This window comes from Lingula anatina, chromosome 5 (genome assembly GCF_051362555.1).
Source record: "Lingula anatina isolate TDL-2025a chromosome 5, LinAna3.0, whole genome shotgun sequence".
Taxonomy (NCBI): Eukaryota; Metazoa; Brachiopoda; class Lingulata; order Lingulida; family Lingulidae; genus Lingula; species Lingula anatina.
Window position 1 is genome coordinate 4,874,141 of NC_141771.1, and position 16,561 is coordinate 4,890,701.

Sequence of the window (16,561 nt, forward strand, 5' to 3'; positions counted from 1 at the left end):
CCATTGCTGCCTTCTTTGATCTTACAGCCCCAAATCTTGTATGGACTGGATAAAGAACTTTGGAATTGTATGACCCTAGCTTTTTCTACCTCAGCCTATCGTATAACGGGTCTCAAAAGAGGAAGAGAGTCAAAAGCATTCTCCTTTTTAAAGAATGAAGCACATATTTTTTGTACAAAGGCAGATTCATACAACTAGAAAGATATTTGGAGGTGCATTTTCTTGCCATGGAATTTATACACTGGATGGTAAACATATTTTTTTCTGGAAAATGTGTTCTCAGAAGGCTTCAATTTATCTAATGGCGTCCCCGTTCTTTCTCCTGATGGCTTCAAAACAAATGACGGGCATCTCCTTACGCTTGCTACGGCCAGACGTGATCACAATGGGACTAAATGAGACTGGGAGTAACTCTTGATTGTTCTCTGGAACTGGATTATTTTCAGTTTAATGATTTATATCAAAGGGCAGATGTGTGTCACAGTATAATTTGGTCTTCACGGAGCATCAGACTTCCAGTTTTCTCCTCCTCGTTCCATCTAAATCCTGAGTGAACACGGCTGTAAAAGTCAACAGAGGTCACACAGTTTGTTAGAGAATAATTTTCCCAAAATGACAACATCACTTTCTGCTAGAATTCACATTATTCCTGGCCATAATTTGTATGCATACCATGTGTTGCTGTGTCCCTGATAATGACATTTGACAGACTTTTATTATCAGAGGTCTCTGCGGGATTGTCTTGTTTTGTCTTCAGGATCGCATGACGTCTGCTCGCATTACCTTCCTTCATTGTGAACTTATATATTCTAGGTGAACTAGATTGAAAATTGGCAATGGATATTTTCTGGGAGTTAAATTTCTCTTTTGAAAAACGTTTGGTTGAAGTAGGCAGACAGTATGACAGCTTGCAAATTTTTTTCGTTTATTAAAAACTTAAAAAGATTTAGTTAATGAGTCTATTTTATTAAAGTCATCCTCCCATGTAGAATCAAGCAGCCACATGATCAATGCAAAGAGAGAGGAAATCTGTAGCGTGACACTGGGAAGCAGTTTAATTATCACTGACATCCGCTTTTTTCTCTCGTCCATTAAGTGGGAACTAGATGCCACGCCTGGGAGCACCTGCCGCTGCTGGTTTAGGGACACCTAGGACAGGGTCTTGTGATGTCTGTGCTTACTGAACTGGGTTACTGGTTGAGGACAACGGAATTGAAAACATGCATATACACACATTTGAGCACACACACACATACAAATACTCACTGGGACATGTGCACAAATACAGTGGCATTAAAGGGGGGGGAGGTCAGGGGGGTCCTGACCCCCCTTTTGATTTCTGAAAAAAATCACCAATGGTCCTCTCTTGAAATTAGAATTTTGACCAGCTGATCATAGTTCTAAACCATAGAAAATGGCAACGTTTGCCCTCTAAAATAACAAAACTTTTTAGGCCAAGAACCCCACATCAGGGGGGGGGGGGGGGGGGGGGGGGGGGAGAAGAGGGTTTGCTTTGCATCAGAGGACCCCCCTTCAAATAATCCTGGATCTGCCCCTGCAAATACATGCATAACACAATCACACTTGTTTACACAAGGAAATTTAACTATCGCTAAAAAATCAACTGTGACACATGTTACTTGACAAACTGATGATACTGTTTTGTCTTATTATTTACATGTTTGTCCATTGATCATAATCAGAAAACTAGAAAAGCACTCCGAGAGCGCAGACCTCTGCCAAGGCAGCAGTTTTTGATTATTATTGATTATTGATTGATTATTGATCCAAATCACCACCAAAAACTAATCATCGGTTCCTTGGCCCACTTCTGACAGTTCCTGAAAATTTCATCAAAATCGGTCCATAACTTTTTGAGATATGTTGATGACAGACAAACAGACAAACAAACAGTGAAAACATAACCTCCTTGGCGGAGGTAAAAATGAACTTTTTCACAGACTGAGTATATTTTTCAGAAAAAAGTACACATCTTCATTCATTGCCAAAGTTAAAAGCAGCTCTGAGTCTGTCTGTAATTGTCTGGGTATGTATTTGAATCACTGTGAATGCCATCTGAGAGTGCTCAAGAAATGAAAGAATTGATTCTGTGCACTCATCATCTTTTAGCGGTTGTGCAAATTCATTTACGTCTTGTCTTATCTCGATTTTTTTCAACTCTTCTTTACTTGGATAATCACTTGTAGATAAGACCAATAATGCAATTCCTGTCAAATGTACAAAATCTAGATTGACTAACAATTAGGTTGAAAGCTGACTCTTATTGTATTAGAGACATTTTGTGCTCAGTATGTGAGCACCAGGTTTGTCAGAACGATGAGTTCCATTAATCTCAGTGTAAACGTGATGGGAGATGAACTTTTCCAGAAGAGAGACTGTGATTGCTTAAGTATTTATAGGGAAATAAGTAAGGAAAATCTCTGAGGTTCACCATAACCCTAGGAGGTTATGAATAAATATCTGGGTTGATGGGAAATACTTCAGCTTATTCTTCTAGTTATGAGTTTGTGGCAATAATAATTTTTTGTGGACGGAAAGTTTGTTTCTTAAGGTTTATTAGCAATTGATTAAAAAACTCTCTCTCTCTCTCCAGATATGCACAGTCCATATATTCATCCCTAGTGCGCGCGCGCACACACACACACACACACACACACACACACACACACACACAAGACAAATTATATACATTTAAACAAGAATATATTACCATGTGAAACACATTCTTCATCTAAAGATGAAAAGAACAGGTTCTAGAAGGAGGTCAAATATTATCTTACCAAGTCATTGGTATCTTATCACGCCTTCAGTCAGACAGGTCTTGGCATTCAGCTTCATAACACTATTTGTTAATAAGTCTCAAATGGGGCAGGTGTCATTCTTAGATAGGCATGCAGTTTAAAAACCGGGAAGAAAAAATTATAATCATTGATTCATCATCATTTGAGACATGTCAGGCTCATAGTTTTTTTTTTTTTTTTTTTTTTTTTGGGGGGGGGGGGGGGGGTGTTTGGGAGTTGGAATGAAGCACCCTTTTTGCCAGGCAAAGTTCTACTCTGGGTAGAAATTTGTCTAGGTACAATAAGGTTTCATGGTGAAAGGGCTATTTTCAGATATATAACCTTCCCCCTTTAAAATTGCTGGGTAGGGGTGTGGATTTCATATTAAATCAGTAACAATGACACTTAAGTACTGTTTCTGACTATCATGGCCTATCAAAGCTATATAATATATGTCTGGGTCCTTAAATTGCTCTGTCAGCCGCAGACTGTAATACAGTTATAGTGCTTGGAGGAAGAAGAACCTTGTGACCTTTTCATTGTTGTGAAGCTGCAATGAATTCCATTGTGTTGGGATGTGACAGTGTGCTGGAAGCATTGGTTATCTCCTCTAATGCAATCTGGTATTAATTTTATACTTCTTGGTCCTTCAGAAAGTGATTAGAAATATAGGATAGCGTTATCCAGTGTTTCTGGTGTATCGTCTGATATTCATAGGGAGATCAGATCTAGTTCTTGTAAACTAGGCATGAAAAATGTCCAATATAATTGGTCTCTGTTTCTTTGTCTGTTTCTTTTGTGGTAATGTTATCCAGCCTAAGAAGAGAGAACTTTAGAAAATGAAGTGCACTCACATACACACGTGCTCGCACAGACATACGTGCACATTCATATACTCAGGCATATACGCCAAGGAACACGTGCATCATGGTGCATGAATGCACACAAGCACAAACATCATTTCAGACATACGTCCTCTCTAGCATTCACGATTATGGACACACACACACACACACATACACACATGCATGCACGCATACACATTTGTTTCTTCTGCATTTGTTTCTTTTTTTTCTTTCTTTCTGTACGTGCTAGGTGCACCCCTCCCCTCACACCATTTTGACCTTTCCATTTCACTCCATCTTCACACATTATTTAATCAGACAATACAACATCTGTCCATTGTGCTGCTGTGAGTGAAGTGAGTCAAAGGACTTGTGAGTGAACACACTTGAGCACGAAGACTATCGCTTTAGGCGTAGTCTCTATCCATTTTAGGTATTGATTCACTTTGTTTATATTTGATAGTCTGTCGTTGATGACATTTCAAACAATAGACCTTTGCAATTGTGGCAGTGTGAAAAGTTAAATGTTTCATGTTTCCATGCGATGTCTAGGAAGTAGTTGTCAAATGTTTAAGTTCTGCAGGGGCGTAACCAGGCATACGCACGGATGCACTGTGCGTACAATTTTTTGAGCCAACCATGATATTATTCTCCATAAATTCAGTGTATTTTTCACGGAATATAATTGTACCTGGGAATTTTCAAAAACTGTGCGTACAATTTTAAAAGGTCTGGTTACGCCCCTGTTCTGTTCTGGTTTCGCATGACGTACCACATGAAAAACAGAAATATGATATGGTAAAATAAAGGCACAGGTATTGTTTGTTAATATACCTCCAGCTTGGTAACTATTTGGTAGCTCTGGTGTTCATGTCATGGGTTTTTGGTTATATTATAATTTACCGAGACACGTCTTAACTTTTCTATTTAAAAACACTCGAGCAAATCTGTAGTCAAAAAGAATTCAGATTCTAAAATATGAGCCAAGGAGGAAATCCCAGATGTGACTGCTGGTAAAATAAAGCAGGTCTTGGGGGGGGGGGGGGGGGGGATTATGTTTTTCAGAACATAGGCGAGGGGTCCATGGGGTATAGTGTCAAAAGAACCTCACTTTAGGTTAGGAAAGGTACTTTCTGAATCAGTATTTGATTTTGGATCTATATCATTTTTAAAAAGTTGGAATAAACTAGGGGATTGAAAAAGTACGCTTTTTTCAGAACAAAAAACAAAAACAAAAAAAAAAAAAAACTTTGAAATTGTGGTTTTATGGGCCCACAAGATGAAAATTCACCTTGATTGTTATATCTTTTTGAATTTGAACGTTATGCTCTCAAATTTTCAGCAGGACTGTTTAATTACAAGATTCCACCTGTGCTTCAAATCCATAATATACATACGTAGATTTATATATATAATTTATTGTTACCGTAACAAATACACAACTTCTGTATATATGATGATCTTAGTACATTAGCCGATAAATACAATGCAATGTAATAAAGGATGAATATGATAACATAACATAGAGAATTGTTTACACTAAATTAGGCACCAACAAAGCATCATAACAAGTTTGGAAACATTTTTCTACATGACCACTCATACTCTGCAAGGTTTATATGTGAACCTGTCTTTACAAAAATTATTCAAATCTTCATGGAGTGAGCAGAAAACTTAGTTGTCAGAAAGAACATTTTCACGTGCTTTATATTTAAGACATTATAATTTATGAGCTACACCTTCTGTCTGAGATCTAAAAATAGATTGTTATGGACATTATCAACAACAATGAGGTCTGAGACTAGTCAACATGCCACACTTAACCTAGGCGCTATTCCAAAATTGTTTGTGCGGTCGTGTGTGAAACATCATTGAATTAGAGCCTGGTGTTAAATAAGCGCAGTATTCCGGGCATACGTACCCTGTATGAGAATAGTAGCGGAGTTAGTTTCCTGTGCGACAGGTACGGATTAAGACCTACCTGGATTAACCTGGAGTTTTGCAATCTCTGGACGACGGGGGCTTAATTAAATTAATTGAAGAATTGAATAGAAGAGGGTGACTGAATGGTCAATCACTGGATTAAGCCGTCAGTGGTCTTGTCATTGTGCGTCCAAGCATCGAAAGGAGTTATTTTTGTGGACACAAGAGAAGTGGATCATATGGTCAGACGGAATTATTTTTAGTCTACAAAACTGCATAGTTATATAAGGTCTGTAGCTCTTGGACTGGAGCACCAGTTGCTATCTAGAAGAAGCGAGTATACCACTGTATATTTAGGAAGGATATAAATGTATATATGAAGGGGCCAGAATATCAGTAAATAGGATTAGTTCTTGCTGCATATCATCAATAGTGCACTTGCTGAAGGAATTGGAGAAATTCTTGAGAGCGTCAGACATCCACAGAGGTAGGTCACTTGAGTTCAGCAAGGGTCAACTCTTTATAGTCACACCGCAGTGGTCAGTGGGGTGGTCATTCTGAAGGCCTAAACTTAAAACTGGACACGTAAGAAGGAAATTGGATTTTTCACACACGGTTAACCATCTGAAGACTTGAAGCTGCACTATAGAGGAAACTCCGTGTTCATATAGATATTCTTTACTCAGTGTACATCTATCTGTAGGGATTATATATCACCCAATGCTGCATTGACCAGGTGAGAAAGGTAAGAGATTGATGTGGCTACAGTACTCTGGTATTGTTGATATTGTTGTGTAACTGGTACGGTAACTTGGACAAGTAAACATGTTGTCTCAGATGTCATGTGCTCTCTTTACCTGATCAGTTAGTTCACCTAGTATATACAGGTGTATGTGGGTGGGGTGGGGGTGGGGGGGTGGGGGGGGGGGTGAAGGGATCTTATAACATGTGACTGAAGAGGGATGCGAGCAGTCATTTCAAAGTAGAGGATTTTGTTTAAGAGGTAGAAAGGGATGGGGTTTAACCGTTAGGTTGGGGAGGAGAGGTGGGGGCAGGAATATGGAAAGTTTTTCTTCATTAATCCATGCATTAAGTATCAGGCCCTTAGCCAGGGGAGTTTGGGGGTGCGAAAGAACCACCCTTCTTGCAGGGAAAAGGTCCATTCTGGGTAAAATTTTCATCCAGGTATACAAAGGTTTCATTGTAAAAGGTCCACTTTTTCAGAAAAATAACCCCCCTTTTGAAATTGCTGGCCACTGGCCTGAGTATTGTAGATCCTTAAAGTGTAAAAAGTGTTATTCTGTGTCTCCCATGTTGGACGTTTAGATTATTATAAGAACTTGTTATTTTGAAACAAATCTGATCATTCATTTATTCATTATTATTTGTAAGAGCAGCAGTATCAAACAGTGGGATATCTTATGCCTTATCAAGACTCTCTGATTGTAACTTGTAGAAGTTAATAAATGCGCCAGAAAATATTGACGTATTAATTGCCTACTAGTACTCTGTCATAGTACAGAGTTCCCAGATTGGTCTATTATCCTGCTCCAGCCATAAAATTACATCATCAACTTCATAGACAGAGTGATCAAGACTGCATAATAGCCCTTTGCATATTTGAGTCGCAGATCGTGCTGGATCAGTTTTCATCCTATGCAATTATTATCCGATGTGATACATTTTTATGGCTGAAAGCTCTTGGAGAAAGGTTTTGCAAATTTGAGTAGTGAGCACCAATTTGGTATTATGAAATAAGTAATCTGCTGCCATACATTTAAAGGGCCCATGGTCTGATGGTGAAAATTGAAGGTGTTGCTTAGTTAGATAATAAATTCTGTGTATAAGGGCATTGAAGGCCAGACAAACATATTGGCTGCCACAAACCATATGCAATATATTAATTATCCTGAGTTTCTCTTCCTAGGATTCTGCTATGTAATTTTCTTTGCATTTTTCTTTCACTCGTAGAGGGAGTTTAGAGCAATCTGTAGATGATTCAAGGGAGTCATAGGCATTCCATCAATAATTGAAAAGATTCAGATCTCAGAAGTGGTATCTACTGGTATGCTATTCAGTCTGCCTACTACTGTATGAACTGTTTGTGTACAGGTTCTTGTGGAAAAAAAAAAGTGTGTCAATCTGGAATATTAGATTGAAGAAAAAAAAAAGGTGTAATAATCACCCCCATATTTTGTTTAAAGAATGGGAATTTGTTGGGAAGCAGGTCACGATTACTCTAGTGTCAATTTTCCTTCCTTGTCTGACAAGTCCAGGTGCTCATATTGAAATGATCATGATAGGATGTTGACCATTGTAATGATGTTTATGGATGTCACTAACTTCGTATGACACTTTGACTACAGGAACTTGAGCTCATATTTCATCTTATATATATTTGGCATGATTTCTCGTGATGGCTGACTCATTTTAGCCAAGATGTGAATTAAAGGTGCCCACCTGTCCTCTTAAAGTCTCTTTGTGATGGAAGTCAAATTGAATGTAAAAGAGCGTTATGAAATTCTGAAAAACTCCAGTGCTTTAGCTTAAGAGTATGTTCTGATTACTGTAATTCATGAGAGTTTAGTTTCTCCCCTCTTTATTTAAGTAGGCCAAAATAAATAAATAAATAAATAAATAAATAAATAAATAAATAAATAAATAAATAAATAAATAAATAAATGATGTAAAACATGAAAGTGATTGTAATTTTGTTGTCTTTAATTGCCCTATTTCCCTACAGCAAAGCTAGCCTGTTCACGTATTTCAAATTAAATGAGTAAAGAATTGACTGCATCTACTGGAAAAATGGCATTTTTAAACAAAGTGAGGCTTAGAGTTGATTTCACCTGAAAACATTAAGTAAATGTAGTTGGCAATCAAAACTGAGGAGAAAATGCATATAAATAAGTTATTGTAAACAATTGTTTATCACATCAAAATACTGAATTGATATTTTGAGCAAGCCTACAGATGAGGGGGGAGGGGTTAGGGGAGGTTTAAAATTACAAATGCCTCCTTTTCCACTGTCACTTGGTATCACATATTGTCATTAGTCAGGTAGTCACCAGTACAGCAGTAGCCTACAGCCGTCCAGCAGGAAACTCTTTTATTTCTCACAACCCCAGTACTCAGTTGACCTACCACCAGACTGGTCACACAGGAACTGACCTCCACATTTACTGGAGGGTTTCAAACAGACAACTTTAAAACCCGATCCAAATCTTGCCAGTGTGATCACACCTGTGGTTGCTTAGTAACTGGAAAACTAATTATAAGATACCTGTTTTCTACCTTCCAGGGCACCTGATCCCCCCTCCCTCCTGCTGACTTGATGGGGTACTTCATGGAAGACTGTTGTCTTTAAGCTTGGTTTTCTTATAAAACGACCTGTCTGGAGTCATGTTACATACTTTCTGTGAAATAATATTACCTACTTTCTGAAAAAAATTGCTTTTTACATGCAAGGAAATAGTAAGGAAGGAAGGTACAATGTAATTGTTCATTAGGTTTAAACGAAGTGAAGAAAAACTTTCATTCAAACATTGTAAGTCTTCCAGGGAATTTCTGATATTTAGTACCATTATAACAGAAAGCAGAAGTAAATTTAAATGCAACTAGGGATTTTTCTTTTTTTCCCTTTCTTTTTCATACTAAAATCTCATGGGGAGTCCATTTTCAGCACAGGAAGTGCTCTGGATAACTGTTTAAATATCATAGCTTTCAAGAGACCAAACATTCCTTGAATATTTCTTAGAATTTATGTTGCTAGAAAACATTTTCTTTCTTAGATGAAAATGTTTTATCATCTTTGAAAAAAGGATAATAAAAAAGAAAAAATAGGAAAAAGGACATGTTTATATATTTATCTGGAATATTGTTTGATAACCTATGTAAAGATACACCGACTAATGGTGCTGTAAAATTTAACAGTATTTTCAAAAAAAAACAACAACAACAAAAAAAAAAAAAATAATAATAAGATAAATAAAATAAAATAAATAATTTAAAATAAATAAAAATAGAAAATAAATAAATAAATAATGTATTTATTGAATTGTGAGCTCTTGCTTGAGTTGAATTTTTAAAAATTTGAGTTGAATTTCGAAAATGTTTTTTTTTCTCTCAGGGTATTTAATACCCTGAAGTGTAATTAAAAGACTTTTCTGCTTATGTACATTCATCTCCTTGGTTCAAGGTCCTCACTAGTTTCAGACCTACTACTTACGTATATTGGAGTCATTAGGATTTGGTTCACACCATTTTTATAGCAATGATTAGGTGAATAAATGTCTGTTACCTGTGTTGCAAAGATAGTATGTAACCTTTAAGAACTGTTTCATATTACAGAAATGACAAATGTTTATCACTACCAAGCAGTAATTGACATTTGAACAAATAAGGGTACTTAACATTTAAAGGTTGAACCCATTTTTCATGCCTGTGGGTGTTTTAGCCAATTTGAACAACTTTTTTTCATTGGCATATTATATGAAATACTCAACTTGTTAAAAAGTCAATTCACTGAAGCAACAACACCTGCCACACTTCAAGATAATTAATTTAACTTTGCTGCTCAACCTGCCTCCTCCCCCTCAAAAAAAAAAAATAATAATAAAATAATAATAATAATAAAAATAATAATAATAAATAAATAAATAAATAAATAAATAAAAATAAAATAAAATAAAATAAAATAAAATAAAATAAAATAAATAAATGAAAGTAAAATGAAAAAGCAGGCATTTTTATTAGAATAAAATAGATAAATGCTGTCTGGTAATAAATCAACTTGTTTTGAACAGTCTTGTTTTGTATGACGTATTACTTGGCGTCAAGTTTTGTATATAGTTATTTGGCATATTTAACATGAAGCAGAACAACCATTGGATTTATTACCTTGGAAAAAAGGTAATAGTTACTGCAAATTATTTTATTATTGGCTTTATGTCAAAATTTGGACATCACTTCTTGGGTTCTGGGTTTGATTCTACATGTTGTTCTTTGGAGGAAGCAAAGTTATAAATGTTGCCAATTAATTACATCCAATCTCCTTGGAGAGATGTGCCCTTTCTAGTGTATCCTCAGAGTTTTTTAGCTGACAAATGATATAACATGCAGCAACTAAAGATTAACACATGGGAATTAATAAGATCCAACATTTCTTTTTTTCCCTTGAAAAGATAATACGTGACTAGTGTGCTTACTAACTGAAATATAAATAAATAAATAAATAAATAAATAAATAAATGAATGAGTAAGTTGGTAAGTATAAATAAATAAATAATGCTTACATATGATAGGATTCTGTCACCATAGATATGATCAAGTCTGACATTCACAAGTGACAGTTGATATAAGTACGTAGACAAATTGCATGCCACGGTCTGGAGAACACGAATGCATGCACGACTGAGCATCACCGTGGTATAAAATACATCATGATGGTCGCATGATCTTATCTATGACATGGCTGTGATTTTGAACTACAACTGTTGTCTGTGACTTGTGATTTAGCTTTGAATACACAAATATACACAAAAATAATTATAAATACCATGCTTATGAATAATATAATATATTATTTCATAATATTGAAGATTAAGGCCCCCTTTGACCTGCTTAATGGAAAGGCGGTAATATGTTACTGGTAGACAGATTATTTGTTTTGTATTGTGACATTGTGTTTAATAATTAAGTATAGGGCAGTTTGAGTGGCCACAGTAATGAATTAATCAGTGGTGTGATTACATATCCACAGCTTGCCCTCAGAAAAACAAGTAGTTTTTAATGACATTTGAGCAGTAGACAGCAATAGTTACTGTAAGTTATTGGTGGTGTGTGATTCTAAGTTTCGATCCTCATATAATTATTTTGGTAGCTCACTGTGGTAGGGACATTCTTTTGTATTTAGGGCATATTAATCTGTGCATTTATCTTATTACTTATCTAACTAGTTAAAATTGTTAAAGGTCAGTCAATGAAAATTATTTCAACTTTTTTTTATTTATGTTGATTGTTTGATTGGGACAAATGTATTGAAAAGAAGGAACTCAGTGAAATGAGGTGTAATTATTTCAATTAGTTTTGATCATAAATAAGCAAACTCCTGTAGGAAATGACTGAGAATAGTTGCTCAGGGTCATCATTTAAGGGAAACATAATCAGTTTGTAGTTTGGACAGCACTTAACATTCACTTTTAGTTTTACCCGGGTGAATCGCTGGAGAAAATGACAGGACCCACAATGTGAAGAGAGTGCCATCTTTTACAGAGAATAAGTTTTTAATTTTTTGATTGAGCTTAGAAAACTTATATGGTAAAGTGATTATTGTACCACCAGCGTTAGCGCTGGCGGTACACATGGTTTCGGTCTCGTCCGGATCGTTCCGCCGGCTCCGCCGGCTCCGCCGGCTCTGCCGGCTCCGCCGGCTCCGCCGGACGGCTACCGTTACCACTTCTCCTCCTAGACGGTAAGGCCCCCCATACCCATCTCATGGATTTAGGTCACCTATAATCTCAACTCGTTCCACGTAAAATTTGGGCTTTGTCGGTATTGGGGTCTGGGTGTGGCACTCATTGCAATGCACCCTTGTCCAAAAATGGCAAAATTAAATGCTAATTATCTACCCTACGGAAGGAGTTACGGGAAAAATTTCTACAGACGGCTTTCCAAAAGTCATATGTGTAGATTTCAAATATACCCTCGGATTTGACCTTTGACCTTTACTTCAAGGTCAAATGGGCCAAAATTTTCAAAAAAATGAAATTTTTTACGAAAAAAAAATTTTTTGCCCTGTTATTCAGACACCACACAGACTTAACCAATAATATTATTGGAAAGTGTTACCCTTCAGGTCATCTTTCATCTCCGTGAATTTGGGGTCAATCGGTGCATTTTCACAGGAGTAGCGGCCATAAGATACCGAAACTGAAAACTGTCTCTAATTCGGGAACCGTTAATGCTAGAGACCCATTCTTTTTTGCATTTTGTAGAGCATGTAAAGCCCAACACTGGAGGTGGTCTCGGTTTTTTTGTATTCCATACGGTTTTCGAGTTACGCTGTATCAAAAAGTACATATTGGTGGTGAAAGGAAAATGTACGGAAGCCCACTGGTGCCATATGTAGAAAAAAAAATTATCTCGAAATTTCGAGATACTATTTTGAAATTTGAACAAAAAAATTTACCACCAGCGTTAGCGCTGGCGGTACACATGGTTTCGGTCCCGTCCGGTCCGTTCCGCCGGCTCCGCCGCCATGTTACCGTTACCGCTTCTCCTCCTAGACGGTAAGGGCCCCCGTACCCATCTCATGGATTTAGGTCACCTATAATCTCAACTCGTTCCACGTAAAATTTGGGCTTTGTCGGTATTGGGGTCTGGGTGTGGCACTCATTGCAATGCACCCTTGTCTAAAAATGGCAAAATTAAATGCTAATTATCTACCCTACAGAAGGAGTTACGGGAAAAATTTCTATAGACGGCTTTCCAAAAGTCATATGTGTAGATTTCAAATATACCCTCGGATTTGACCTTTGACCTTTACTTCAAGGTCAAATGGGTCAAAATTTTCAAAAAAATGAAATTTTTTACGAAAAAAAATTTTTTTGCCCTGTTATTCAGACGCCACACAGACTTAACCAATAATATTATTGGAAAGTGTTACCCTTCAGGTCATCTTTCATCTCCGTGAATTTGGGGTCAATCGGTGCATTTTCACAGGAGTAGCGGCCATAAGATACCGAAACTGAAAACTGTCTCTAATTCGGGAACCGTTAATGCTAGAGACCCATTCTTTTTTGCATTTTGTAGAGCATGTAAAGCCCAACACTGGAGGTGGTCTCGGTTTTTTTGTATTCCATACGGTTTTCGAGTTACGCTGTATCAGAAAGTACATATTGGTGGTGAAAGGAAAATGTACGGAAGCCGACTGGTGCCATATGTAGAAAAAAAAATTATCTCGAAATTTCGAGATACTATTTTGAAATTTGAACAAAAAAAATTTTTATCTCGAAATTTCGAGATAGCATTTTGAAATTTGAACAAAAAAAAATTATCTCGAAATTTCGAGATAGCATTTTGATATTTGAGCAAAAAAATTTATCTCGAAATTTCGAGATAGTATTTTGAAATTTGAACAAAAAAAAGTTGAATAGGAAGTCATATACTGGCAATCTTACTGTGACCTTGACATTGACCTTTGACCTACTTTTCACCATGAACTGAACTTTGCAAATTTTGCTTCCCTTTTATCTCCAAAACTGGCAGAGATAGGTCCATAGTTACTATTGAAGTTGAATAGGAAGTCATATACTGGCAATCTAAATGTGACCTTGAAATTGACCTTTGACCTACTTTTCACCATGAACTGAACTTTGCAAATTTTGCTTCCCTTTTATCTCCAAAACTGGCAGAGATAGGTCCATAGTTACTATTGAAGTTGAATAGGAAGTCATATACTGGCAATCTTACTGTGACCTTGAAATTGACCTTTTACCTACTTTTCACCATGAACTGAACTTTGCAAATTTTGCTTCCCTTTTATCTCCAAAACTGGCAGAGATAGGTCCATAGTTACTATTGAAGTTGGATAGGAAGTCATATACTGGCAATTTACTGTGACCTTGAAATTGACCTTTGACCTACCTTACAATGAACTTAACTTTGATTGCACCATTTTTAGTTATATATATTTTTTGCATATTTTGAAAATTCTTGTTGATTGCATTTTTACAGCTTGTCAAGCACAAGACTGGTGGCTGCACCCCTTATTTTGTGTATGTGGGGGTCTATACGAATGCGCTTGCTCCAGCTGGTGGTACAATATTCGGAGGCGGTATCGCCTCTCTGATCCTCTAGTTAAAACAGTCACTTGTATTGTTACTTAGCACACCTTTTTTTTAAAGAGGAACACACTTTCAAGGGAACTGTAACTTCATCTTTTCATAAACATACAAGTACTTATGTTATTGAAGCACTAGACAGCTTGTATATTATTGAGTTATTATTGACTGTGACACAGTTGTTCATTTATTGAAAATGACAAGGAAAAAAGAGAATGATTTGTAATTCTTGGCTTACTTTATTGTACATGTAGTATGATTACTTATTGCAGACATTTGAATAGATGTCAGTATCAAGAAAGGATTGATTTTTCATGCTCAGGAAAAAGATTGAACATTTACAAATGAAGGCATACATGTAACTTCATTCAGCAAAATAAAGGAAAAGTGAAGATTTCACAGATAAATTGTTAATCTTGTCTCCAAGATAAAAGGGCAAAAAACTAGGAAAATGCCAAGCAGAATCAGAGGAAAATAAAAGTCAGACGCAAAACTCCAAATCAGCTTCAGAATATTTATTTATTATTGTTCCCCTGGCCATGTTTGCTGTGCCACTCAAGATAAGATTTATTTAGTCAATAAATATATGAAATAAAAATTGAATATTGGGAATAAAGCATTGTTGTGTTAAAAAAATTTTTAGAGTGAAATAAGTGTAAGACTGTGTGTAGGAGGGACACTCCTTGCAACATGTTCTTCAAGATCCCCCAAGGATACATTGTATCAAATATGTAACAGAATGACAAGCAATATGGCACCATGCACTGTGACTGTTAATATCAGAGATATGGACTTGCAGGACTACTGCACTTCACTATTCACAATAAAACAGTTCATTCTGTGACAGTCTCACAAAGAAATGTGTGTCAAAAAAGTTAGTCCTTACTTATTGGTCAAAATATGTATGTTCTATTCAAATGAAGATAAATCAGTAATAGCCCAATAATACACCTATCTGTTCTGTTACTATTGGCTGAAAACTATAACCACCTCTATCTTTTACTACTCCCATGTCCCAAATTTCATTTGGTTGAGCTAATATGATGATTTATTTTGGGTCAAAGTTTAAAGAAATTGAATCTAAAATTTAACACAGCTTTTTGGCTGGGACTACCCTGGCCACCCCCCCCTCCCCCCACCCCACCCACCGAGTCCAAAGCTCATCTGTCTCCTCATTAGAAGATCCATGACTTTGTACCTGAAGGGCTGCCATTACTCTGATTACCCATAAACTTAATCAGTGCTGATCACTTCTCCTGATAAAGCCAAGCTAGTTAGGAAACCAGTCATTACTCCCTCTAGACCCAACAGGGGTTTTTTATTCTCATTGGTGAAGTCAGGTGAGGAGCAATCAGGTAAGTGCAGTGAAATGTCAGGTGAGAAGTACTGGGAATGTGACAGTTCACCCCTAAGACTTCCAGCTAGTCATTGTGATCTGTACCCGTGGTGACATATTCAAGTGGGAGGGGATGTGCTATATTTGGAGGTAGATGATTTGTGGTCACTTTCGGGAGATAGGAGAGAGTGTTTGCTATCAGCAGAACAAAAATGCTGGGATACAGTGGATTTTTGAGGCTGTAAAGTTTACAACCAGTGACAGTTAATGTAGCAGGTTTATTACCGTAGTCAGTTTTACTGTGTGATATCAGGCAGTGTTGAACAGAACACACAGATGAAGTTGAACCACTATTTTTGGAGATTTTAATCTCACAGCTAGAAAAAGAGGGAGTAGAGTTACAGAGAACTCTTGGAAATTGCTCTGAGCCAACAGAGAACTCCACAGAGATGATTTGACATCATATTCATCCGAGGTTTGACTGACATTTTCAAGATTTGCCTCAGCTGTTGCTTTCAAGAACCTGCCACCATCATGGTATTCACACTGTCAGTGCTGTTGACAGATGACAGATGACACATTATTACAGAGATTTTATGATCGATATTGGGAAGCTTGCAGACATCTCTAACCTTTAGTCTTGTAAGAGTGACAAGGCGCACTTGTCAATTAGAGCAGTCATTCCGACCAATTTAGTGTATTTTCTTAGAAAAAAGGTTTCCAACTCTGGTGAAAATGGATTCCCACACAGCAGGTAATTGGCCTCACATTTGTGGTAATTGTCTTATTTTTGGATGAAATTACTTGAGCATT

The 16,561-nt window shown here is 36.7% G+C and overlaps 1 protein-coding gene across 3 annotated transcripts in view; it reads left to right on the forward strand.

Annotated features, from left to right (window-relative positions):
* Positions 1–16,561, forward strand: part of LOC106170538 (uncharacterized) — a 192,248-nt gene that overhangs the window by 20,999 nt on the left and 154,688 nt on the right. The window contains exon 1 of one of the 3 annotated variants that reach the window (XM_087012703.1): positions 5,596–6,314. The exons of 1 other annotated variant lie outside the window; for it this stretch is intronic. Coding sequence is in view for 1 of the 2 variants with exons in the window: in XM_087012702.1 (XP_086868828.1) it covers positions 16,484–16,502 (19 nt within the window). In the remaining variant the exon portion in view is untranslated. Of the gene's footprint in view, positions 1–5,595; positions 6,315–15,936; positions 16,503–16,561 lie in introns of those variants that run through there. One more of the 3 variants, XM_087012702.1, reaches the window with a different exon arrangement.